This window comes from Pygoscelis adeliae, unplaced genomic scaffold (genome assembly GCF_000699105.1).
Source record: "Pygoscelis adeliae isolate BGI_AS28 unplaced genomic scaffold, ASM69910v1 Scaffold79, whole genome shotgun sequence".
In the NCBI taxonomy this organism is placed as follows: Eukaryota; Metazoa; Chordata; class Aves; order Sphenisciformes; family Spheniscidae; genus Pygoscelis; species Pygoscelis adeliae.
In genome coordinates this window covers 5,266,109-5,290,813 of record NW_008825532.1, presented here as the reverse complement: position 1 = coordinate 5,290,813, position 24,705 = coordinate 5,266,109, and the positions used below count along the sequence as shown (strand labels likewise).

The 24,705-nt window shown below is 40.3% G+C and overlaps 2 protein-coding genes across 4 annotated transcripts in view; both read left to right on the top strand.

The window, feature by feature from the left end:
• The first annotated feature begins 201 nt into the window (after positions 1-201).
• On the top strand, positions 202-15,504 carry RBMX (RNA binding motif protein, X-linked). Of its 3 annotated transcripts, XR_663928.1 has the most exons (10): positions 202-212; positions 954-1,080; positions 1,280-1,386; positions 6,953-7,124; positions 8,235-8,351; positions 8,716-8,830; positions 8,945-9,070; positions 9,162-9,250; positions 11,903-11,991; positions 14,510-15,504. XR_663928.1 is itself a non-coding variant. In XM_009331720.1 (9 exons), the coding sequence occupies exons 1-9, from the start codon at positions 207-209 to the stop codon at positions 10,060-10,062; spliced, it is 1,167 nt and encodes a 388-aa protein (XP_009329995.1). In that variant the 5' UTR covers positions 202-206; the 3' UTR covers positions 10,063-10,374. The 3 variants fall into 3 exon arrangements, 2 of the variants coding, with proteins under 2 accessions (XP_009329995.1, XP_009329994.1); XM_009331720.1 differs by lacking the exons at positions 11,903-11,991; positions 14,510-15,504 and adding an exon at positions 9,755-10,374; XM_009331719.1 differs by lacking the exons at positions 11,903-11,991; positions 14,510-15,504 and adding an exon at positions 9,755-10,374 and having other exon boundaries at positions 9,147-9,250.
• A 2,986-nt stretch (positions 15,505-18,490) lies between these two features.
• ARHGEF6 (Rac/Cdc42 guanine nucleotide exchange factor (GEF) 6) overlaps positions 18,491-24,705 on the top strand; it is a 41,931-nt gene continuing 35,716 nt past the window's right edge. Inside the window, exons 1-2 of the mRNA XM_009331717.1 lie at positions 18,491-18,655; positions 19,725-19,808. Of these exons, the coding sequence (XP_009329992.1) occupies positions 18,491-18,655; positions 19,725-19,808 (249 nt within the window). The remainder of the gene's footprint in view (positions 18,656-19,724; positions 19,809-24,705) is intronic.

Here is a 24,705-nt window from a genome sequence, read left to right as displayed (position 1 = left end):
GCTCGTCCCGCCCCCCCCCCGTTCCCCGTCCCGGTGTGCGCCTTCGTGGGGTAGAGAGGCGGGCGGCGGCCTCCTGGGCGGCCCGGCCCCCGCCGGCCTCCCGCTTCCCGCGGGGCTGCTTTGTCCCCGCTCCCCTGTGTGCGGAGGGAGCTGCGCAGGCCCTCCTTGCACGCTGCTGCGAGCTTTCCCGCCATTGGGCTGGAGGCATGCGGGTAACGTTTTGCCACAGGCGCCAGGCGTTTTGCCAGGCGCTCTGAGGTTTTGCTTTGTCTTCGGCTTTTTGTTTTGGTTGGGGTTTTTTTTCGGTGTGGTTTTTTGGTTGTTTTTTTTTTTGAGTCCTCCGCCCCCGACTGGCCTTAGCCATGGCCTTGCTGTGTAGAACTGCAGTGGTGGTCTGGTGTTCGTTCAGACTGACACGTTGTGTAGGCCAGGACTTTGGCGTAGTCTCGATGTACTTTAAATAATTTAAAGAATGAGCTTAATTTGGAATATTGGCCCAAGCTGACTTTAAAGTTAATATTTCGGTATTACTTTAACATACTAAGTAAACTTCTTGGCATGCCTATGGCAGGATTTGGAGGGAGGGAGCGCTAGGATTACCATTGAGGGCAAAAAGACAGTAACTTTTCTGAAAAAACTTTTCACACTCACCAATACTACTTGATCTTACGAGAGTTCTCATCAGTGCTTTGTTCCACTTTTTAGAATTAACTTAATCTATTTGAAATAAACTACATAATGTGAAGAAGTAACTGAAGGCAGTACTACTTCTGGTGGTTTCAGTCTAAAAAATTTATTTTTTTATGTTCTTTATACCTCATATCTCTTAATTGACATCTTGCTAAAGAAAATTTGCTTGTACTTTTGAGGAAAGAAGTAACTTCTATGAGGTGGTATGAAAGTCTCTGTTGCAGTCTGATGTTTCGTTAATAACAACCTTATGCTTTTAATAGGTCATTTGCAGAATCAAAATGGTTGAAGCAGATCGTCCTGGGAAACTGTTCATTGGGGGCCTAAACACAGAGACTAATGAAAAAGCCCTTGAGGCTGTATTCGGCAAATATGGACGCATTGTGGAAGGTAAAAAGAAAAACCTTTCAATTTTAAGATAGTAAAAAATAAAAAGCAACAACATAGCTGTGATGACTTTTTTGGCGTTGATCATCTGAAATGATGGTGCTTTCGTGTCCTCTAAGAAGTTCTGAGCTTAAAAGGTTAAATAAAGGTTAAGTGTTGCTGCCTAATTACAGGAAAGTGTAACGTGGCTTTATTTCTGCAGTCCTTTTGATGAAAGATCGTGAAACCAACAAGTCCAGAGGATTTGCATTTGTCACATTTGAGAGTCCAGCAGATGCAAAAGATGCTGCCAGAGATATGAATGGAAAGGTAGGAATTAAGACCAATTGTATGTTGCTGTTGCTTTGACCAGCGGTATTGATCTTCGGGGTAAATTAATGAGTAATAGAAGTTGGAAAGACAATGGGTTAGAAGATCCTGGAGACAAGTCATAACTTAAATTTGGCAAAATGTCTCTTGTCTCCCTGAAGCTGGAATCACTTTCTCCTGATTATGGATTTGACAGTAGAAAGTGAATTCTGGCTGTCAGTTATACTCTCCTCTTTTATTTTTTTGTTTTAATTGGTGATGGAGGGCTTTTTAGTAGTTGGCTCTTCATTCTTGCATGTCTCCTGTAATGTTCTTGTTTTATCATATTTGAATGTAGTACTGTGTAAATTACACTTTAGGGAAGTGACTTACCTGAAAACTATTAATGGTTCCCTTAACATGGGTTTAATGTGACTTCCCTACTGTGCTGGAGTGTTGATGCGCTATCTGGTAATCTGTAGATAACCTCCTACATTTGTGAGTTGCATCATCAATCTACTTGGCATGTATGAGGAGTGTCTTGCCAGTTAATGTGAAATAGCTTTGCAGTTAGCCAGCAGTTGAATTTGCTTGCGAACACCCTACAATGCAATGATATGACTTTAAGAGGAAATAAAAATTTAATGCATCTGTAATGTCTTTAAAAAGAAAAGCCTAGGAATTTGGAGCAAAAGTTCTGAGAGAAATACCAGGACAGTTTGTCAAAGGATTGTAGGCTATTGTGATCTGTGTGTGTTCTGGCATGTGTTTGAAAAGCTAGATGCAAGTTTGCAACTTAATGGGCAACAGCTGCTTATCTTCATAGAGGCACTGTCTCTTTGGGCAGTGAAAGCCGTCTTCTCAGCTAACTTGAATTTCAGACTCTGGTCTTTCATGCATAATCTGAACGGTGGTGTTAAGGTCATGCTGCATTGGCCTTTTTCTAAGCAGTGTCTCTGAGATGCCATTCATGTAAGATGAAGAAGCCTCTACTGATTCTGATTACTTAACACTTGGGATTTTAATAGCTGTTTGTCTTGTTAGCATAAGACATTGAAGTAAAAGAAAAATGTCAGTCATTGCGGTCAGTAAGTAAAGCATAATGAATATTTGCACTTCGGGAATAAGAAAATGAGCTTGCTGTAGTGTTCACAGTGAACACACATAGTAAAACTTCCTTGTTTCGTTTTACAGCAGGCTTCCTGCTGTGTGTGTACTTAGTTTCTGGGTGCTTCAGGACAACCTCATGACAACTAGTGTTACTTTCTTTGGAGACTTGCTTCCTTTTTAAACAAGTTAGTAGTTTTTGTCAAGGCCCAGAGTGGCAAGTCAGATAATGTCCTTTCTGTACCAGCCTAAACATCCTTAAAGGTGCTCCTTTTATTGAATTTATTTCTTCACCGTGTAGTTTGCTACAGTTCTGAAGACTTGTTTACTGCAGTTCTTAAACACTGATTTCCTCTGAAGTAGTCATTACAGTGAATCCTCACATAAGGTAAATTCAAGCACCAACAACTAATTGTCAGACTGAAAGGAGTTCAGTCACTAATCCTAAGTTTGTGGAGTGCAGCTTTCAAATTAAAATCCCTCTGAAAATAATCACCAACTGGTCTAAATCCTGAATGTTGTGGCATGTGTTTGGTCACGTTGGAAACATGCAGGAAAGTAAAGCTTAGTAAAGTAGCTAAATGAGATTGAATGTTTGTGGCTGAGGTGATGTCTACACGTTCTGGAATGCACCATCTGCATCATTGTCAAGAAGTGCTCAAAAGTACTGCCTTGTGGATCATCGTTCTCATGGTTTCTGTCTTCAACACCACAAATCTGAAAGTGCCTTCATCTGCTTTGAAATTTGAGCAGCAAATAGTGTATGAAAAGAACATCCTCACTCTGGATTTGGCTTAGAATGACCTTCTTAACATAAACCTTTAGGTGCTGCTGCGTATAGTACCGGTTCTGTACTGGTCTAGCTTGGTTCGACTATGGATATGAAAGATGTGGAAGATGTTCATAAGGTAGTCTCTTGTCCTCATCTTCAGAAAGCCTTCTGGACCATAAGTGCTGCTTGTACCTCAAAAGGACTCTGCATTCTAGATCTGAGGAGCGATGTTTGAGGCATGCTGTGGGAAGAAATCATTGTAATAAATCAGAACTTGGAGTTTTTCTGTCCATTTGGAAATGATGGATTGGAATGCTCATGAGAATTCTAGGCACTTCAGAAGCAGCAGCAGAAGCACTGTGCAGGCAGTAGTTCAAGCAGTCTTTAAGGATTTAGTCTGGCCAAGGGGAAGAGTTCTGCGTCACCAGCGTGTTGCTCATTTTGTCATCCCAAAAGAGTTCAAAGTTGCAGTCAGTAGATGAGGCTGACTTGGATAGATTCTGCAAGAGTAAATTTGGATTTGATTTTTTTGCTTTGCAAATGTTTGTGAAAAACTTTGTCCAATGTTTTGCCCCTTTCTGGGTGGGGGGAATGAAGGAGGTTAATGGTATTTCATTGTAAAATGGGACAAGCATAGACTAGTCTAAGCTTGCTTGTTGAAGATTAATTTCAGTCCTGCAGAAGGAGGTCAGGAGACAACGGTTTTGGAGCGGGGGTGGAGATTTTTCATTTAAATGACTCTCTGCAGAATTGGATCAATGTTAGCATGTCTGAGCAGCAGAGAAGAAATGCTAGAAGTACTTCATCACAGCAAATTATTAACCTTCTTTAAGGACAACCTTAATTGCATGGTAGTCAAGTCTACATACTGATGTCATGAAATGCACGTGCTTATCTGGACACAAGTGTGAATACTCCCAAGTCTGTAGCGGACATTCTGTGCAGTAGGCTGTTCTCATGATCTTATGATTTTAAGTCCTGAGGACAAAATGGATAATTAAAGAGAGAATGTGACCTTAAAGGAAACATCCAGGACAAGCCAGTGATTTAATTCCAGTGTAGACCTGTCAAACCAGCTGGACTGTGTTAAGAGGTTGGAAGCAAATACTACAATCCAAACGACAGTCTAAACTGTACTCAGCACTGCAGAAGGTTGTCTTCCTCTAATCAATAGAAAGCATTTCCAGTTCTGTTGGTGAAGAAGTGATACAATATGTAGAAGCTCAGCCTAATAAGAAATGATCTTCAGTTCTTGAATATATTTGGTGAAAGGAAGCCCGCTTGATGTGCCATCAAGGAACATGCAGAAATGGTGGAGTCACTGCAGCATCAACAGTAAAACGATCCATTGGAGAGGAAAGCCCTATGTGGTGTTAGGATGCAGTTTCATGCAAGTTTCTGTAACAGTTTCTTCAGAGTATTTGATTTCTGCCCCACACCCAAAACTCCAAATTTCATTCATCTTTTCTGTTCGAACATGGAACAGTTTGCAGGACAGTTCTCTAATTCTGTTTGGTTAAGGTTCCCTGGCTCACCTTGCAAATCTGTATAGATTGTTCATTCCACTTATAGGAGTTTTTATGATTGCCAATCTATTATTATCCTTAAATGACTCATATCTTAAATTACTTTCCTGCTTTTTAGCACCAAGGTGACTGCACTTTATGGTGGCCATATCATACTAAAAATGATACTGTAACACTCTGAATCAAGGTTATAAACACCAACTAATGAGTGTTTGTGTTGACAGCTGGTGCTTTGGGCTCATTGAAAAAAATTCCTTATTCTGAGATGGCTTGTCTGAGTTTTACCTGTTCAGTGAGATGAGACCTTTCTTCTTTGACCTAAGAACCTATAAAATGAAGTTGTCCCTTCTGCTTTAAAACAGAACAAACTGTGACAAATATCTTCTCCTGGTTAGAGAGGAAAAAAAAAAATCTTCTTGGACCTAATGAAAGGTCTTTTTGGAACTTAGGCATAGCTTTTTAAGACTGCTTGCATAAAGCAGTTTGAAAAGAAACCTATCTTTTGCCTAGGTAAGATGCATAAGTGCCAGGCAGAAGGAAATAGCAGGAGAAATTATGAGGAAAACTGTACCTCCTACATAAAAAAGGAAAGAACTTGGACCTAGCATCCATGTTTTCAGAACTGATGCTAGCAGAAGGGGATGGTGTTTGGTTTCCAAACTCGAAATAAGCTGTCAAGAATCTGCCGTGAAATTGAGGACAGCAGTGGTCATGATGGCAAAGCTTAAGGCTTCAAGCCTACTGTTCCTGTTTTGAGAAGGATGACTGAGACAGATGAATGATGATGGCAAAATAATACGACACAAACTGAGAAGTTCCAGTGATTAGAGGTACTAATGCTCACTCCTGGAATGTTTCAGCTTGTCATGCCAAAAGGCTTTTAGAGGAACCTTCCATAAGTAAAATACTTCTATTAAGTCAAAGCCAAGACCAATATGATTTTGCTAGTATTTTTTTCCTCACAATGGATCAAGTTGGACCTGTGGATATACACATTGGTTTTTCAAACAGTAGCTACAACTACATATGGTGGCAGAATACATGAGCTACTAAAGTGATGCTTTCAGAGAGGGCTAGATTTCTGTGGAGAACAAAAAGATTGAGTACATCGGTAAACGACTGTAAGCAGTTCAGAGTAAGCCATTACGAGCAGTCATGTTCTTGTTCATTTATTGCAGCAACGAAGTGCAATAAACACTTCCTGCATGCAGAATTCATTAATTGTCATAGCAGAGTTAATATTTAACTGCTAAAAAAGGCAAATAAACCGTTTGCCAGGATAGATGTGCAGTAACCTAACTTCAGTAGAGTGTGTGATCTTGGCTCTGCTATAATAACCAAATGTGTGGTTTCTGAAGGATTATACAGAAATTTGATTAATTAGGTTGAGTTACTCAATATGTGTTACCACTTGCTCATGTTTGAAGTACAATAATAGACTGCAGAGTTCCTGTTATTGCAGGTCTATATTCCAGAAAAAGCTTCCACTCTTTTCCCCCACAAACACCCTCCCCTCCAAACAACAAACCCCCCAAACAAACAAACAATCAAAAAAAACCACAAAGCACCTCCACTTTGGAAAAGCAAGTAATAAAGTAAATTGTGACAGTCACCTTTTTTGAAAACCCAGCTTGAAACAGTAGAAAAGAGGGGTGAATTATCATACTCAGTCTGCTTTGTAGATGCTGAAATTACTTCTAAATACTTCAGTGATCACCGTTTTATCAGGACATCAAGAAAATGTACTAAACGGCCTCCCCATTGCCAGAAATCCCAACTGAAGCTAAGATATCTTCAGCTTAATCCTGTAACTACTGGTGCAGTCCTAGTTTGGTACAAAAGTCCGTGGCAATTGAAAGTAAATTGGAGATCATAAATCGTGTTTCATTTACAGAATAAATGACATGGGGCTGCCGTAATCATTGGACGCTTGTGTTTTCACTGAAAGTCCTTTCTGATGCTGCTCTGTATTTTTTTTTCATCAATACCACAAGAATGAAGTACTGTAGAAATTAGGCCCAACGTGCCGCTGAGTACATGGGGACTAATACTGAAGACTGAAATCAGTTCTAGAGTTGCTCTAACTTTATAAAATGGAAGCCCTATAATAGTGAAGCAAGAGGGGCTTAATTTAAGAAATACAAACATGACTGAGCAGTAAGTAAAGCAGCTTCTTCTTTAGTCATTAGATGGGAAAGCAATTAAAGTGGAACAAGCAACCAAGCCATCCTTTGAAAGTGGTGGTAGGCGTGGGCCGCCACCCCCTCCACGAAGCAGAGGTCCTCCCAGGGGCCTTAGAGGTGGAAGAGGCGGAAGTGGCGCGAGAGGACCACCTTCAAGAGGGAGTCACTTGGGTATGTATTTACCTCTCTCATTATATACTTGGACAACATACAAGACAATCCCATTGGAAGATGACAATAATCCTACTGGAAAAAAAAGTCAAACAGCCGAATAGTGCACTCCTTGTTCTTTATTAAAATGATGAAATATGATCTCGGCAGTATAGTCAATTTTTGATTAGGCAAGTACACCTTAAGAAAAGGCTTTCAAATATGAAGATTCCCTTCTACAACTAACACTCCACTTGACTTTTGGCTATGAAAGAAAAGCAAAACTCCTGCCCTGCACGTGAGAAAGGAAGCTTTCTGGTATTCAAGTTGAAAAAGCGATTCTCTTCCACCAGGGAAAGGGAACTGCCCTTCATTCTTACTAGCAAGAGGTCTCAGCTTAGTAAATTCTAGGACTGATCCTTCCAGATCATAGTGGGAGTTAGGGAAGCTAAGCCTTGTTTGTTGTTACAAAATAGTAGTGTGTTGAGTTGAAGCTTTCTGAAGTGGAAGGATAGTACATTACTTGATACTGGATATTCTTTAATTTAAGATACAGCTATTTATTCAGAGACTTTTCAGTATCAAAACTGTCGCTTAAAAGAAAAAGCAAGCAGCATCTGAGGTAAAACAGTAAAAGCTATAATGCAGACACCCCCCACCCCCCCCGAAACAGTCTCAAAGTTTGTCTTGAGACTCTCTTGTCTTGAAGAGTCTGTGTAGTAGGTTCTACAGACTCTGTAGTGCCTCTGTTCCCTCTCTGTAGATCTTCTCTAGTACATCTTCCCAGGTGGCTCTTGTCTTTTGAGAATAGTAACTTGTTGAGCATTTAAGTTGTGACTGATTACAGATACCAGCTGTCCTTCTCCCTTGTGTCACACCCTGTGGCTTTTGAATAAGTTCTAAAAGACAGTTCTTGACAGGAATTCAGGCTGTGGAAAAGTTAATGTGGTGGGCTCTCAATTCTGCCAGTAGCATCTAGTAGTGGCCAAAAACACAAGAGAAGGCTTTGAGGTCTAATTTCAGAGGTTTAGTGTTGATCACATAGTGGTAATATTACTGTAGTTCAGGCTTTAGGGGCATACAGGTGGATATCACAGAAATAACAAGTTGGTTCATGGCTTATCCTTCTAGGGTCTTCGCGTGGGCCACTTCCCATGAAGAGAGGTCCACCTCCACGAAGTGGAGGCCCTCCACCTAAAAGATCTGCACCTTCAGGACCAGTGCGTAGCAGTAGTATGGGAGGAAGAGGTAAGGACTTTCTGAATTACTTTGTTGCTTAGTCAGCTGTAGCACCTTAGTCTTTCTTCAGGACCTGTTGCAAATCATTGATTCTAACTTAAATCTGCTGTGGGATAGTACTGTTTTTCTAATCTATCAGTTGTCTTCATACCTGTATCATTTTGTAGCTGTTTGGAACAATTTGGTGTGATTTGATATGTTCCTTCTAGTGCTGCTTTAAAACTGTATAAGCAGAAATGTAAAGTATTACATATGCAGGCTACAGAGATGTGTTTAAATTGCTATAAACAGTCTGCTAATACTTACTTGCCTTGGAGTTTTCTTTGTGGCTAAATGCTAATTAAGTTAAAAAATTTGGACTGTTTCTCTTAAGCTCCTGTGTCACGTGGAAGAGACAGTTACGGTGGTCCTCCACGCAGAGAACCGATGCCATCACGAAGAGATGTCTACATGTCTCCAAGAGATGATGGCTATAGCACTAAAGATGGGTAAATTCTTTTACTAGTTTAGTGGTTGTGTTTTTTTTTTGTTCAGAGAAGGATTTTATCCCTGATTTTTGAGGTGTGACATACAGCTAACATCTCAATTCTTGTTCTTTGTAGTTATTCAAGCAGAGATTATCCCAGTTCCAGGGATACACGGGACTACGCGCCACCTCCACGAGACTACGCATATCGTGATTACGGTCATTCCAGTTCACGTGACGAATACCCCTCTAGGGGATATAGGTACCTACTGTTGGATTTTTCTTCCTGTCACTTTATTCTTGCTATGATCCCACTGATTTGTACTAAGTCTTAGTAGTCTTTCCTCCTATAGTGATCGTGATGGATACGGTGGTGGACGTGACAGAGACTACTCGGATCATCCAAGTGGAGGCTCCTACAGAGATTCATATGAGAGTTATGGTAAGAATCCATTTTGAGGATCATGTAATTTGTGCAGGTGTCTTATAAAACATGACTTTTACTAGGTTGCTTGTGTTTTAGGGGGAAGTGGCACACTTTTTTTTTCCCCTTACAGTGAAAGTGCAGTTGTTGGTTATCATTTGATCATCTTGTTAAATAAGCTATAAGCTAAAGAAGCAAAGTCTACAGTTCAGAATTGCAACTATCTCTGGAAAATATGGCTGAGTTTCTTCTCTAAAATAACAAGCTGTTCTGGAATACCCAGTAAAGAGCCTGCCTGAATAAACACCGTCTTCATTCCTTCAGAGTCTTTAAATCCACTCACTGCCTGATATGCAATCCCCACTTTAAATACCATTAACGTGGCAGATTATATTAAGAACATCTCAATACATACAAAAGAGTAGCAGTAAACATTTAATAACAGCAATTCTGTAAATTCAGATTGAAATTGTTATATATAACTTATGGTGTTGCCATATTACCTGACCATTGACCCTGCAGGTAACTCACGTAGTGCTCCACCTGCACGAGGGCCCCCGCCATCTTATGGTGGAAGCAGTCGATATGATGATTACGGCAGCACACGAGATGGATATGGAAGCCGAGAAAGTTACTCAAGCAGCAGAAGTGATGTCTACTCAAGTGGCCGTGATCGTGTTGGAAGACAAGACAGGGGTCTTCCCCCATCCATGGAAAGGGGCTATCCTCCTCCTCGTGATTCTTACAGTAGTTCGAGCCGCGGAGCACCCAGAGGTGGTGGCCGTGGTGGAAGCAGATCTGATAGAGGTGGAGGCAGAAGCAGATACTAAAAACACTCTTTAAACTTTTGGACCAAGACAGATTGCTTCTCAAAAAAAAAAAAAAGAAAAGTGGAAGTTGTTCTATCTTTACTACCAGAGGACTACTAAAAGGAAAAGTTGTTTTTACCTTTTTTTTTATTGTTGCCTGTTAAGTTTTCCCCTCCATGACTTTTATGCTTTTGTGAGGAAAAGTTAAACCAATGTTTAATTTCATTTCAAAATTGTTAACATTTCTTTCAAAAAGCAGATGTTAAATGTATAAAACTTGAGCTGTGTACTAGTGTTGTAATTTTCAAAGTAAAGTTTCCCTGAAATGCCACACTTCCCATCTGATTTTCCTCATGAATGGAACAAGCAGTCCTTAAGATCTTCCACACAACATCCAACCATCTAACATGGAGATGGATTGTTCTACATGTTCAGCATCTCATTCTTAAACAAAGTATTGCTTGTGATATGGAGGGTGGTGGGGATATTCCACACAAAGTTCAGTTTTGCCTAGAATTTGAAGTCACAGTGTTCCCAGTACAAAATGCCTTCAGATCCTTGTGTAAAGAAAAATAGAGGATATCATTCGCTTAACCCGAAAAAGCAAGTGGATAATACTATTTTCTGCCTTCCTACTGTTTCAAGGGGAGTTTGCAAAGATCTCCCCTCCAAATAAATCATGTACATGTAAGTCAGCTACAGAATACTGTAAAAATAAAAAAAAATTGACCAATTCCATCAAAGAAGCTGCAAAACGATGCTTACTCATACTGTTTCAAATTTTTGCAACTCTGTAGTGTTTCACTTTTAAAGGAACATCTTTGATTCCAAAGGAGAAAATAAGATAAGCAAAGAAGTCTTTCTCTCCAACTTCTCAAAGGCTTATGGCTTCATAAAAACAAGTGAATCTTTCAGCATTCCACAGCTGATTTAAAGCATCAAATGCCTGTGAAACAGCAAAGATGGTAAGCAAAGCAAACTAGTTTTTCAGTCTAAGTCAAAATTAAACCAAGTTACCTTCTTCTAGTACAGTGAGACAAGCTGCACATTATGGCAATGGAAGTGCTGTCTAGATTAAAAAAAAAAAGGAAAAGAAATACTTCAGTACATTGGAAGTTCTCAAAATTCAACATTTCTTCTTGGATAAAAGCATTTATGGCACCAATTTTGAAACTAAAGACATAATGCAGCTCACTGTAGACAGAATATTGCCAAGTAGGGTTGGGAGGGGGTAATTTGTGCCCAGTATCTTTCAGTGAAGATGCTTAAAGAGGCTGCATATACTATATTAAACAAAATTAAAGCCTTGTGAAATAAGGAATTAGATTGACAAATACCAGCTCGGCTATTGGGAGTTTGAAGCAAGCCATTGCAAACTTGACGTTTAGTTGGATGCCTGACTCTGTTTAGTTTGACACTGCGTTACAGGGATATCTAGTACATGTGGCAGAACCTGTGGCAAGTTGTTATGACTCAGGTAAAGCCATGAAGTTCAAAAGATGCTCTTGAATATAGTAGACATGAAGACCTCCAACTAAAAAAAAAAAAGCACAAACCCAAAAGCTTTGTACTACTGTTTAGTCCTCAGTAAATTTTGTCGTGCAATTTATGGATTTAACATGGCAGTGCACCATTGAAAAGGAATGAGAATCCATAAGCCATGCAACCTGTCACTAAGCCATTCCAGTCCATTCCAAGCCAGTGAATACTCCACCACTTAAAAGAGAGGCAGTAAAACTTGCAACAGAATAATCTGCAAACCCAAGCTTGTGACTTTTTTGAAATGGGGGGAAGCACTATAGGTTGACTTGTGCCATAAAATGTACTTTTCTCAATTTGTCGTATCTTCTCTTGATTGCAGGATGATAACTTCTAGAAGACACCACTGAAGTAATTCTGGTTCATCTGTGTTGATGGCAGAGATGGGTGGTGCCTGTACCAATACATAAGGTAAATATTATACTAGTATAATAGCTGGAAGGAAGATCTCTGGTGGTTTTGTGTTTACAGATTTGGATAGACATTCTTGGTGGCTAAATAATGCTTTCAATTTGCTGTTTGAATTTTGGAGGAGGAGATTTAAGTAGGCTTTTTAAGCCTACCAAGTTAGGAATGACAGTGAGAGACTTCTCATGTGCGGAAATTGGTCCAATTTGGGTATGGCTGAACATAAAATCTGATCATAAATACACTTCAAATCATGCTGCAGAGAGTACTTAGTCTAGGAATCTTCATGAGACCAGACCATACAAATCTGAATTGAAATAATAAATGCCAGTACAGACATTTAATCAGTCTTGTTAAATGTGCGGAACATGCAATTTAATGATTATACTGAGTATAATCTTTGATTAGGAATTGATCTCTGCAGAGGTCCTTGGATTAAATTGCAAACCTCCAGGCATCTCCAGAATGGTTTAAAACTTTGTAGGTCAGCTGTGTTTCATGATTTTGAAGCCTACCCTATTAAAATTATTTCTCAAGTAGATGTAGGAGCAACTGTCTCCAAGACTTGTATGTGGAAAAGTGACTGTTTCTTCTGTTTCTCTGATAGCTCACTAGGAGAAGAAAAAAAGCGGTACTGGCTGTCACGCTAATACAGCTTTTCAGAACTTTTCTATGAAATAATTGTTATTAAAAGGAAATAACTTTTAATGTGTGCAAAGTCTGTTAAAACTAGCATAGAGTGAAGGATAAGCACAAATCCCTTTTCCAAGGGAAGTATTTATAAGAAGTGTGTGTACTTTTTATGTATTTTTTTAATTAGTTTGCAAAGTACTCGGTAAACGTAAGAACATATTTTGCTATTAGTTTCAAATACTGCTTTTGAGAACCAACTTGGAAATGGTGAAAAAGCTGTAGTCAGTGCAGTGTTGTTCATCTGACACATGGTCACTGATTTCAGGGAAGTTCATGTTGTGTGAAGGATAGGTTCTGTTGAATACTGTGTGATGTTTGTCATCTCAGTTGGCTTACAGTTTATTCTTTTTAGAGGCTCAGCATAAATACCTGTGCAATGCTTTTGTCAGGATATGCCAGTAATACTTTGTAAATGCTCCTGATAAATTGCTACTGTTACCTTGATAATGAATTAAAAATACATTTTTATTTCAGGGTACTGGATTGTATTTCAGATCAAATACAGAAGCATCATGGGTGTTTTCTGTTTTGAGTCAAAGGAAGCATGTAGTTAAATAAAGTAAAAGCTGCTACCTGACCAGCTTTTTATTATTCTGTTACTTGATAAAATTTCAACCAACAAAAAAGTGTTACTTTCCTTGTCTTCGTGGTCCTCTTAAGCGTGACTGTTGAAATATTTAAATCACAAATCCTACTGGAAAGGACACCATTTGAACTGTAGGTGTCGTCTTAAAGATTAAAAAACCTAACCTTTTTTTCACTCAAAAATCACTTTTCATTCAAAAATGACTGATGTCAGTAGTATGGCACCGAAGTGGACTAGGGAAATAGTCTAAAAGTGAGCTCTTCTCCCTTGCTCCCCTACCAACCTGCAAAAAATGAGCAGGAGTTGATTTTTAAATTTACAGTTTAAGGCTGATCCAGATCATGAATCCTCTAATAAAGAGATGGAATACTGTCTTTAATATGCAGCATCTTAGGCGATCTTAAAAGGTTTTGCCAAATCATCATATAGGTTGTGTCAGAAAGTTTTCAACTTTTTTATATGTATGTGCCATGTTAGCTTCAATTCTCTATTAGTTGGAAAGCTGAAGGTTAATTACTCTTGGCAAGTGAAAAAGCTTCTCTCTTCTGGAAAAATTAAGTGTGCTTTTTCTCAATTCACTAGATATGTTTTGTCACTTACTGGTGGTAGTGGGCCATGTTGTAATTAATAAATATATTAAAGATAAAAGTACACTTTCTCAGCCTACTCTGCAGCTTATAAACATTTCCAGATTCCTAACAGGCATGGTGAGAATGTTGGTTTAGGGAGCAGTAAATAGAACTTAACCGACTACATGGCAGGAAAGGTAATACTAACTCTGTAAAAAAATAACAACGTAATTGTACTCATTCAGCAAGCTGTTCACCTTTTCTTGATCACAAGTTTTATTTAATTTCTAGCACATCATTACTTACAGATTAGTACCAGTGGGTATGCCAGTTTATTACAGGACTCTGAGTATCATGCTGAGGTGGTCAAGAGCTAGTGGGATTTTGTGGTAGGCAAGAGTTTGGAGGGGGATACGCGCAGGAATTAGAGAGGCTTCACTTAGTACTTGCTCCGGAGACAGTGTTGTACAAGAAGTGTGCATTAATACAAGTAGTCCTCAGATAATTTTGATTATTGTATTTAGCTATTGATGTATTTTCGTACTGTTGGGACAGATTGAATATAATCCAAATGTATACATTGTGTACATAAAAAAAATCAACTCGATCATTTAGCTTTTTTGTCTGTCTCTTGGTTTCTGAGAGTGTACTAACTTGCTTTTCCTTTTTTCAGTTACGGTGACTAGAAGAATGCAGTGCAGCAGTGGATATGCATTGGAAAATCGAAGGATAACAAAATGCAACTGATAAAGCTTGGCTTTTGAGTGTGGTGTTACCCAGTATTTGTTTTAGAGGGTTGTGTTATCATTCAGGAATTGCCTTTGAAAGTAGCACTACTAATCTCTTGGATATAAAAAAAATTCTCAGTTGGAAGTCAGTTGCTGCCTGCTGTAGCCAGCATCTTCCAAGAGTGAGCCTTTTTTTTAGTCAGTATACATGCATCCGCAGATTCTGCAGCAGAAAAATACTCCAGGGTTGCCCTTTACATAGGGTGCTTTCCGTTTGTGCTGAAAAAAAGAGCAAGTTACATAAAAGTGAGTTTTAATCCTCTCAAATACAGAGGACTAAATTGTTACAAATTCTTCATCAAGAAACCATGAAAAGTTTTACGATATTCTTACATTAACAGTTTTATAATTGTCCGGGCCTTCTAGATGGGAGGAAGGAAGCGTTGATGTATGGAGATGATATTAGTGATAAATCCCCCGAATAATTAGTGTTCTTGTGTGTACTAGCTTCTTGCAAAACTCCAGACAGCACTGCATCTCTTGCAACAAGATGCTTTCTTCAAAACTTTGCCTTGGTTTTAATGCATTTTTATCTTGCCTATATGTTGATGTGCCAACATATGAGAGGAGAATCCTCAGGCACCGGTATTTCATGTAGAAAACTAACTTCAGATTGACTGAAGTACTTAAACAGTCATGGCTAATAAAGTTTATATTGACTTTTTCTGTGGTAGATATAAACTGATCTCATTTAAACAACTAACACTCAGTTTATAATGAGTAGCTAAAGAAGAAAAAGCATGCGTACCTTGTCTAGGGATTTAAAACTACCTTTGGGTTTTGGGACAAGAATATCACTGCAGATTCTAGGAGTAAGTCTGCCTGTATGTAGCAGATGGGTAGAATTGCAGTATTTCCCAGGGCTAATAAATTTACTGTTAAACAAAAGCATTATGGGTTTTGTTTTTTTTTAATTAAAATAAAATACCTGTTACTTAGCAACACTTGCATGGTAAAAAAGATTACTAGTGTTACATACTGATGGCGGTATATTGTTACAAGGTGGTCTCAGAGAAGTGTATGTTCTGCAAGAAAGAATAATATGCTGTAGTATTAAGAAACTCCTTTTTCAGCAGTAGCTTATAGTCTGGGTACTGCTGTGTAGGCTAAAACAGATCATCCTGACTAAAATCTAATGCCAACGTATGAGCTCTCGTACAGAAAAAAGAATGATGAATGATACCTGCCTAAAATGCTAAATAACGAGAATGTACCACCAATGTAAATTAGCTCGTGCGCTGACTCAAACTTCATCACTGAAAGTCCCTACTTTAAATGTAAGGCATCAGTAGATTCTGCAGCAGAAAAATACTCTAGCATTGTTCTTTGTATTGGGTGTTTTCCCTCTATGCTGAAAAAAAGAGCAAGTTAGATAAAAGTGAGTGACTGAGGAGAATCGCTCTAGAATGTTTTCTGAACACCTGAATGCTATTCTTAACTTGCTCCTGCTACCATGCTGTTAGTGATGTCTACGCCATCAGTCCTTTGATCACTGGGTATAGACCACCCCCCGCCTCCCTTTTTATTTTTTAAATAATACTGTGCTATATAGTCATCACTGGTCTAAATCAGGCTGCAAATAAAAGTTTATTTGTAACTTCGGGGTGGAGGTTGACTCTGCAAGAGATGATTGACAATTTGATTTGTCCCTGTCAGCAAATAGCCAAAGTTGAAGTCTTTTCCAAAGATATCAGAAGCTGTTCCTTGCTTGGTGGCTATACCTTCATACCCTGGATTTGCCACAGAATGGGGTGGGGTGGGTGAACAAGCTGGAACACTGCCAGATGGGTCCTTTCTGAAGGATGTAAGGTTGGCCTTGAGGTGGCTAATCAGAAGTGCCTTAAATTTTTGGGCTTTCTGAACATGCATACGTCTCCGGGTCTTTCAAGCAGTTGGTAAGTGTTCAAGATGTGGGAAGTACTTTCATTTAATTGTAGTTGCAACCATTAACATCTGCTTGGCTGCAACAGCTGCATGTGAAATAGTCGTGAAACTAAACCTGCCTATCTACACAAAAAAAGGTTTGCTTTAGAGGAGGGAGTGGGTGAAGTCCTCTTCTGTGTTCAGGTTTGTAACACTGAGTTTAATGAAGCAGGTGTCTAATTTTCCCTGTGTTGAAATATTTCTCTTGCTCTTTACATCAGAAACTGGTATGTTCTGATGAGATGACTGAAGTGGATGTCCTCCATATACAAACGGTTGTCCCCGGTAGATGAATAAGCATTAGCAGTTGTCTTGCCTACTACAGATTTGGAAAAAGAAAAGGCAAGCTACAAAAGTGGAGACTGCAAGTACTCACTGATACAAAATAGTAGTGCTCCTGAGAACTGGAAAAAGAAAAAAAAAACCCTAAAGTTCTTGTAATTAGTCATAAATTCGAAATGTTTTGCACACATATGGATAGTTGTAAATGTACTTCACCAGATGGTGATGAGTTTGTGATTCAGCTTCAGCCAGCTTTATCGTTCACACTGGCTGCAGCTTGTTGCTAGTATTTCCATACAACAGAGACCTGGAACTCATCCCCACGTCCTCTTAAAGGTCAAAAGTCTGTAACCCTAAAAGGGCAATTCTGATTCCTTAACGGTGGCTGTTAGAAATGCTCCTTACGTAGGTCCCACTACCAGTCGTAGGATCTGGAAAGTGGAGACACAAAACCATGCATATTTATTGTATATAATTCACCCTTTCGCTGTTCTGTTTCTCCCTACCCCTTAAATGACTAGCCTAAGCAGTCTGAGAGCACTGATGTCTTGAAAACAGTTGCTTCAAGTAACAGGGTTAGGAATGGGCTCAGAATATTGTCACTGGGAAACTCTGGTCTCTAGGATAATGTGTTTCCTGTTGTATTGCTTCAATCCATGATGCTCCAAGTTCCTTGGCATCATAAACAGAGAATTGCTTCATTTTCCATCTGTTCTGGTGAAATGACAGTTAAAAAGGAGAAGAAAACGGCAAGATGACCGGAGTTCTCTAAATTGCTATGCTCAATAAGTGATGGTTAGTACTGTCCCAGGGCAGGGTGAGAGACTGATACTACTCCATACAATGGATCCTGAGGAGCTGGTGGAAAGGGGTGTTTTAATAGGACAAGTAAAATAGTTGGGAAGTTTCATTCTCACCTTTGGATGACTTTAAATTTATGAACTTTGAAAAGTTATCCAGATGTTTGTTTTGAGAGATCTTATCATCTTCCAAAAAACCATTTTGGATTATATGTTCACTTCTTGTGTAAGATAGTTGAAAAAATAATATTTTTCTGCATAAAGTGCATGATCAGAATTTATTTTCAAAAATCAGATCTTAGAAAACTACTATAAAAGGCAATTCTAGTGAAGTAGGTTTGCCACATAAAGTTGAAAAATTTTTATTATTTAGTGTGACATTTATCCCCAAGCATCTTTAGTGTGAAGTTCAATTTTAATGCTGCAAATACCTCATTATTTACAGTACTAAAGACAAATTTACTTCTTTGGGCAATAGCCACAAGTTACGACCAAGTTTACCAGATGATAGGATGCCAGCTGCCACAAGGAGGAAGTCACTAGGTAAGATCTTTTTGGTGGAAAAAATATCCACATAAAATACTTCTATTTTCAATAATGTTGAAAATGTGCAGTGGAAGGTCTGCTTTCACTGCCTCTCTTTAAAGTAACAGAGCGCTAGAAACTATTTTATTAAAAAGTTTCTTACCTTAGAGTAACAGCACTTCTGGTTCTTCAGATTTGGTGAGCTTCTGTGCTGAGCAAAAAAGTTTCGCAGTTGGGCTCTGCGAGCAGCAGCAGAGGCAGGAAGATGTAATCACGGATGTGGGTTCCAGCAAGCTGCTGCACAGGAGAACTGCGCTGGCGGCAGAACTGTCCGCGATGAATCCAGAAGAACAAATCGTAACGTGGCTTATTTCATTAGGAGTTTTAAATTCCCCTAAGAAAATAGTAGATGATCCGGAGGAGTTCCTGAAAACTTCTCTGAAAGATGGAACTGTGCTTTGTAAACTCATTAATCGGCTTCTTCCGGGATCCGCAGAAAAGGTAACACTTTCAGATGTATTTTGCTAGCCTGAAACGGAGCACTGCTTGGTAAAATACTGCCCCGATCATTTCGAGGTAAGGTTTTCTTTGGTAAGTGAGATGAGCAAGGAGCATCAGAGAGATGAACGTTTTAATAAGTTTCAGATACTAGTTGTATCTAATTGAGGGCAAAGTACGATTGTAGCTTTAGTTCTTTGATTTTTGTCTCTACATCCAGAAAAAACCCTGAAAGGTTGCAGTTGGCTGAGTTACGCGTGTTCATTCAGTGGCAGGAAATACCGGGCCTACCAGAGATCAAAATACCTTGGTTTTGAATAGAAGGATATGCAGTTTGTCTATTTACGTAAATATCATTAATTACAACTAAATATATTCACTTTCAGAACTCTTACTGTTACTTTGTTAGTTTTTACTTGTTAGTCCGGAAATACACTAGAGAAGCAGATCAGGTTAGGAATAAATAACAAACCTTGCATCCATGCCATTTTGAACTGTCCCAAGGCCAGCAAATCCATTGGTACTGAAGCTATTTAAGCCATGTAAGTACCTCCTATTACAGTTTTACGAGGCATATATTCAGACAGTCCAAAAGTGTGGTAAGTAACTGCAGGAGAAAAAAAGGGAAGGAGTCCAATGAGAGAGAGGAAATGGCAACACAGAAGAGAAGCTGTTTAATTAAAAAAAAACCAAACCCAAACAGGTTCTCCGCCCTGTAAAACAGGAGCCTTTATTTATTATGCAAAAATCGGTTTTGCGAGCTCCTTATCTTTTGCTTGTATGTGATGGTTGGGGGCAGTGTGTTCTGAAAGGTCATCAATTTCCCACTGTCACTTAGGGCACTGTCATATGTTGACATTCAAAACAAGATGCCGACCATTTCGATGTATGCATCACTTCCTCCAGTGGCTCGCTCTTCCTGCGTCGACAGCTTGCCTGCCACCCCCATCCGCCCCCTTAAGAAGCTTCCCTAATTCAGTATGAAACGCACATGTCAATATTCGTGCAGGCCTTCTGAATAGAGGCTATACGGAAGGTAATGCAATGATCTCAGTGGATTTTCTTTCTTTAGTATTGCCTGGAGCCTAAAAATGAAGCTGATTGCATCAGTAATATTCAAGAGTTCTTGAAAGGCTGTGCACTCCTTAAAGTGGAGGTAAGTTAAATTGGATCCTTGCTTTTACTGTCGTAACATGCTTGTTTTATCAGCCTTCTGAAAGGAAGTCAGGTACCAGAGGGATGAAATCGGTGGTCATTGCTCATCTTTTGTATTAATAACATAAATTAGAGCATGGGTAATTTAGTATTCTGTCTGGAGAATTTGGAAACGGAGTGTATTGACTGTGAGCTTAACAGATTCCTTCTCGTCTTTTGAGACAAACCTAAATGGTCAGGTAGAAATACGTGCAGCAACGACAGGAGGTCTGTCTAAACAGGGGTAAGCAGTGTGGACCTGTTTACTTTTTTTTTCATTATTAGAGAGAAGGGACTGCAGGTTTCAGCCTTGCTTTAATATGAAGGTGAAATATTTTTAATACTGCAGTATTTTTCATCCCCTTGCAACTTGCGTGGGATTCTGCCAAAGACATACTATTAAATTGATCCTTACACATAAAAATAATCCTAATGAAGACAAAAGACACCTTTTCAGTGGCTATTCCTGATCCTATCTGTATGCTGATTCTTACGCTTAAGCATAGCTCATATTTGCAAGATCAGAGTCTAAATGAATCACTTAAGAGTTCAGCTAATTTTGCTATCAAATTTTTTACCAAGTGCATATGGATTTAAAATGTAAAGACTTCTGTATTACATTTAAATTCCTACAGTAAAAAAGAAACCAGAGTCGTCACTGTCTCATTTGAAATATGCTCAACATTGTGGAAAAAAATACATTCCGAAGACAAATTCTGCCAGAAGCAGGGACAGCATCCTTGGGCATTACACAGAATATTCATGCACCACAGTGAGAAAAGTCCAACCCGTGGTAGATCTGTTCCTGCGCTTTTCCTTTGAAGGTCTAAACAAGCAAAGAGCCTTTCTTCTCTTCAGAGTTTTTTAGCTAACCAGCATGAAAATTTGCTCATTCCAGAACTGTTTCACTAGCCTGTTGTTTCCCAGTAATGCACTTCTCAGAGCCTGCTGCAGCAGCCCAGTTTTAAGAGCAGATATATATAGAATCACCGAAGGCCTATCGCATCAGAAATCAGTTGTTGCCAGTCTCCTAGTACTGACCATGTGATTTCCTCAGTTTTTTAGAGAGTTTATTTTTCTATTTGAAAACTAATCATAATGGTTGTGGTAGAAAATATTAAAAAATAGGAGTCTTAAACAGCTAAAAGATAGGACAAGGGAACAGACTTCAACTGTTGTGCTTTAACACACAGTTTTGAAAGCCAGTTCTGTGATATTGCAGTCACACTCCACAGTTTTCAGATACTAGGAACTAGCAAACATTGTGTGTCCAGCTCTGGGTGTTGCTCTGATCCTCCCTGTGCCTTTTCTTCCTTGGTTTTAATTTAAGAAAAGGTTTCTGACTTCTTTTTTCTTCTGATTTATAACCCCCTTAATCTTTGAAATATTCTGACCCTTCAGTAACTCCCTTAGTTCTCATGTGGTTGCCCCTGTCTTGGTTTCTGTGAAAGGAGACCTTAAAAGCTGAATAAAAGCTCAAATCTCTCGAGCTCGAGTTTAAATTTTGCAGCAAAATGAAAATGATTTCTTCTTATTTTTTTCCAAAATACTAAGTCACATTAGAACGCCAAGTGAAGACAGGAATTTTGCTTCTTCCTGGCTCCTCTCTGTAGCCTCAGGCAGAGGAACGCTCGAGGTAGGACAGCTGAGATGGTGGGCAAGATATGGCACAAGTCAGAGTGCTTATGCTTCCCTCTGGCTCTTCTCCTCCCGTATCACCAGCTTTTCTGAGTGCTCTGAAGGCAAAGCCAGAGGAGACATGAAAACCCTCTGCCATCTGTTCCTTCTAAATGCTGCCCTGTTTGGACCCTCTTGGCAAAGAGACTCTGAGAAGGCATACCTATAGGTGGTCCTCCCTCGTGTCTGATGCTTAGTTTGCCTTGGGAAGGACCAGTGCCCTTCAGAGGGGTTTCTCTGCAGCACATTTACTCTGAAGGCATGTTTGGAGCATCAGAACAGGCAGGGAACCTTCTGGTTCCAAGGTCTGTCAGCAAGGAAGTTGCAGTGATCTGGTGTTATGTCTAAGGAAGATGAGCATAGGATAGAAAACCTGTTCTGCTCCAGTAACCTAGCTTGAGAAAGGAGTGACATCAGGAAAGCTCCTTGCTTTTAATAGGTTTGAATTCCCTGACTGCCATCCTGCTGCTTACCCAGACTTTGGATTTGATAAGAAAACCCTAGTGGCTCTGTCAAATTCTGCCCTTCTCCAAGTGCCACAGAGAACTCCTGTTCCTTAGATATGAAGAAGTAGCCTGGGACTGGGTCTGAGCCACTTCTCCTGTCTTGAGACCGACAAGTGTATGTTAAAGTCAGAGATTCTGTTCCTGTTGCAGATGTGAGCAAAAGAGGATGTTCTGAGGAAATTCAGAGCTCACAACTTCTACTCTGGATACTGACTTGTACAAAAGCCCTCATCCTGGGAAACCTCAAGCATGAGAAACTTCATACGTGACATGAGCATCCCATCCTAGCATCCCATGGCTTCATTGTACTTTGCCAAAGCAGTGGCTACCCTCATACTCTGCCTTAAATTTGTTTTTGTTTCTGTCATAGATGTTTGTATAGCTGCCATTTGGAGCTGAATACATCACTGAGCATTGCTAGCGTGCAGGGAAGGTGATCAGTGTGGAAGGTAGGGTTTCCAACAGCATTTGGTTGAAACCCAAGTCCCACCTTCCACTGAACGGATACTGCTTGCCAATCTCTTCCAGTGGGAGGGCATGCAAAGAGGTTACTCCTGCAGAGCTACACATATGCACTTCCCTCCTACCCTTCTTCTTTGTTGTCCTGGTAACTCAATTTTAAGAAGTGGAAGAAAGACACAGCAAGGCAAACAGCACCTTCTCCCATTTTACAGGAACAGTGAAACATTTGGATGTAGTGGAAGGGAGGGAGAAGGACACTCTGTGACCTTCCTGCTTTGAGGTGGCTATGTTAAGTTGCAGCAGCTCTACAGGCTGGTGGTGTGAGCTGGAAGAGTCCATCTCATTGCAGGGTATAAATAACCAAACTCTTTCTTAGCTTCAGCCCAGGACTGAAGCCTGCAAAGATTTGCTGCTTCAAATGTGTTAGTCCTAAAAAAGAAGGCAAGCAGGGGAATCAACACCTTCTAACTAGACAAGTGCTGTAATTAGGTGAAAGAATGAGACTGTGTCTAAAATTTTCTGACTGCTTTTCAGTGCTGGAATTTGATCCAAGTCATAAGAACGTCTATCAGCCAGCTCTGCTGAGACAGAGGACTGGGCAGAGGACGCAGGCACCTCTTTGGAGCTTAACTGTCCTTGGGGGATTCTTTGATGGTTTGGACTGAGGAACAGTGCAGATAACCTGATTGTGCTTCATTTAGGCTGTGGCTTCAGCCTCCGGGCTGTGCATATGACCCAAGATCTGGTCCAGTGAGTGAGTACTGCTAAGGCAGTGACAGCCGGTTGCAAGCGGCTTGAGGTAGAAAGTGGAAGGCAAGAGGTTCTGTCCTGATGGCCAGGTGGAGTCTAGTTTAGAAGACACAGGGAAAAGATAATGAGGAAAGAAAAAAAATCAGGTAGAAAGCTCCTGGCCTAACTTGTTCTTGAGGGCACAAATGGGAACTGTTAGTCTTCGCTTTGGCTGTTGACACCACTGTGCATATAATAACAGCAGCTCAATAGCTGAGCATCATTTACAGCTGAAGAAGCACAAGACCTTCATTCAGCAGCAGCATTTTATTGCTAATACGACCACAAAACTTCTGGCAAGGGGCTGAATTTTGTGAACTAAGAACGGTATCTGCAAGATAAATCAATAGCTGGATTAAACCTGACTGTCCAGGACAATCATAGAGCATGCAGCGCGTCATTACCGTCGTGGGCAGAACTGAAGCTATTTCTGCAGTTGGAGGTGCTTGCAACGTTCACCAATCCGTTTCTACTTGGACTGAGGGCTTGGGAAGGCAGAGGAAAAATCATCACCCCTTGGCTCCCCATCCATTTGCTCCCAAAGCCTGCTGTGCTTTGGCTTCCCTCCTGGTTTCCTAGATGGGTAATGTCGAAAGCAAAAGCTTCAGCCCAGCACTGACCAGTGCAAGCACTGGGGAATGGGTATGTCTGAATTCAGAGTGACCCAGTGTTCCAGAGACCTCTGGCTCGTAGGTGTACGGGGTGTCTCCGATACCCTGTGTCCCTGCACGGGGTTGGGACCTACAGCCGGGCTTCACCCTGGATGTCAGTAGAGTGCTTTGCTCCCTCTCCACGCTGCAGCCTGCTGTGGTACTGAAGTGTCCGGGGATTTTCGTACTCCCTGCAGGAGAGTGTTCCCTGAACATATGGGCACACGCAGCAGAGGCGCCGTGCTTGCTGTGGCGAGGACATGCTGTCTCTGAGAATTCACTGCCTCCACTGAACTGTGCCTCATCTACAGGCCTTTCTGCAGCATTTCCCTTCTCAGTGGTGCAAACGCTGTAATTACCATTTCAATAGTCTGGATTTTCCTCTTTTCCTATCCTTTCCCCCTCATTTTTCCTTTCCCTTCTTTCCTTTCCCTTCTTTCCTTTCCCTTCTTTCCTTTCCCTTCTTTCCTTTCCCTTCTTTCCTTTCCCTTCTTTCCTTTCCCTTCTTTCCTTTCCCTTCTTTCCTTTCCCTTCTTTCCTTTCCCTTCTTTCCTTTCCCTTCTTTCCTTTCCCTTCTTTCCTTTCCCTTCTTTCCTTTCCCTTCTTTCCTTTCCCTTCTTTCCTTTCCCTTCTTTCCTTTCCCTTCTTTCCTTTCCCTTCTTTCCTCTCCTCTTACCCCTCTTTCCTGATTTACTTTTCCCCTTTCCCTCCCCCCCTTTTCCCTTCCCTTTATCCCTTCCCCTTTGCCGCCCTCTTTCCCCCCTCTCCCCCCCAG